Genomic DNA, 1,292 nt, shown 5'->3' with positions numbered 1-1,292 from the left:
TAACTACTCTGACCAAATAAAAGAGTAAGAAAAGCACTGCATTCAAGATTGGCAGAATAAACAATCCTCTCAAGTGTGCATGAAATATTTCCCAAGATAGATGGTACTCTGGGCCATCAAACAAAGCTTACAAATTGAAAAGAATAGAAACAATAGAAAGCCTCTTCTTAGACCATAATATAATTAAACTCAAAACCAAACACCAAGATATCTGAAAAATGCCCAAACATTGGAAATTTTAAAATATGCTCCCAAATAACCTATGGGTCAAAGAGGGAGTCTCAGGAGAATTCTAAAAGTGCATTAAGTTGAATGAAAATAAAAATATACATACAAAAAGTGGGATTCAGCTAGAGTGTTTCTTTGAGGGAAATATATAGCATATTTTAAATGTTTATATTAGAAAATAAAATCTAAAATCAATAACCAAAACAATCACCCTAGGAAACTAAAGAAAGAAGAGCAAGTTGAATTTAAAGAAATTGTAGAGGATCCCCCCTCCCTCCCTTCCCACATTCCCACCTCTTCCCCCTTACTCCCTACCCCCACCATTTGAGACACACAGACACACACATCATTTTACAACATGTTCATTTTATTTCCATCACCATGGGGCATACCCTGTGGGGTGTAAAATGTACTCTACACCCTGTTGGCTACTTATTTGCGGTTAGACCTCTGGAGACTTTACAGATAGACTTGAGGTCTCTGGCCTTGCCCAGGAATTACTGGTTGCCCAAGGAGTTGCTGGAGACGGTGGAAGTCTCCATGTCCTTGTGGTCCTGCTGTGGCTCATTTTGATTGAGTTCCTCGTTTGGCTGGTCAGAGTGGCTGGACAGTGGTGGCCCACTCCATTCCTCAGGGTTTTTTGAAATGGTGGTCTTTCAGGGAGAGACTTTTGTTCCTGGAACTTCCTTGGCGGGTCCCTTTTCCCTTCCGCGTTGTCTTGGGAACCTGGAAGGACAACAGGGAGATCAAAGAAGGGCACTGGTTTGGGGAAGAGGATGGGGGAGGGGGGAGAACAGAGGCTTCACAGAGAAATGATACAGACTGGGGTGGGCGTTTTGCCAGGGGAGCACAGGAGTCAGAGCTTGGGTGGGCCGTTCACTTTGATAGGGCTTCTGGGCCGGGGTTGAGAGGATGCTTTCCCCTTCCTCGCCTCTTTGGTGTTGGCGGGTGGTTTTTGGACAATGGGCTGGAGGCTCGTGGTTTCCTGGACATCTTCACCACACCAGCATCTCTCAACAATCTACTCCAGTCCACCTGGTCTCCCCATGCCTCCTCCAGGACAG

The 1,292-nt window shown here is 45.0% G+C and overlaps 1 protein-coding gene across 1 annotated transcript in view; it reads right to left on the bottom strand.

Moving 5' to 3' along the window:
* Positions 1 to 574: 574 nt before the first annotated feature.
* Positions 575 to 1,292, bottom strand: part of LOC105545509 (putative chondrosarcoma-associated gene 1 protein) — a 3,536-nt gene continuing 2,818 nt past the window's right edge. The window contains exons 3-4 of the mRNA XM_011988455.1: positions 1,160 to 1,281; positions 575 to 954 (exon numbers count right to left, since the gene is read on the bottom strand). Of these exons, the coding sequence (XP_011843845.1) occupies positions 885 to 954; positions 1,160 to 1,281 (192 nt within the window). The 3' untranslated portion in view covers positions 575 to 884. The remainder of the gene's footprint in view (positions 955 to 1,159; positions 1,282 to 1,292) is intronic.

The sequence above is a fragment of the Mandrillus leucophaeus genome, unplaced genomic scaffold, assembly GCF_000951045.1.
Source record: "Mandrillus leucophaeus isolate KB7577 unplaced genomic scaffold, Mleu.le_1.0 Scaffold3306, whole genome shotgun sequence".
NCBI classification, from domain to species: Eukaryota; Metazoa; Chordata; class Mammalia; order Primates; family Cercopithecidae; genus Mandrillus; species Mandrillus leucophaeus.
This window is presented reverse-complemented; position numbering and strand designations above follow the sequence as displayed.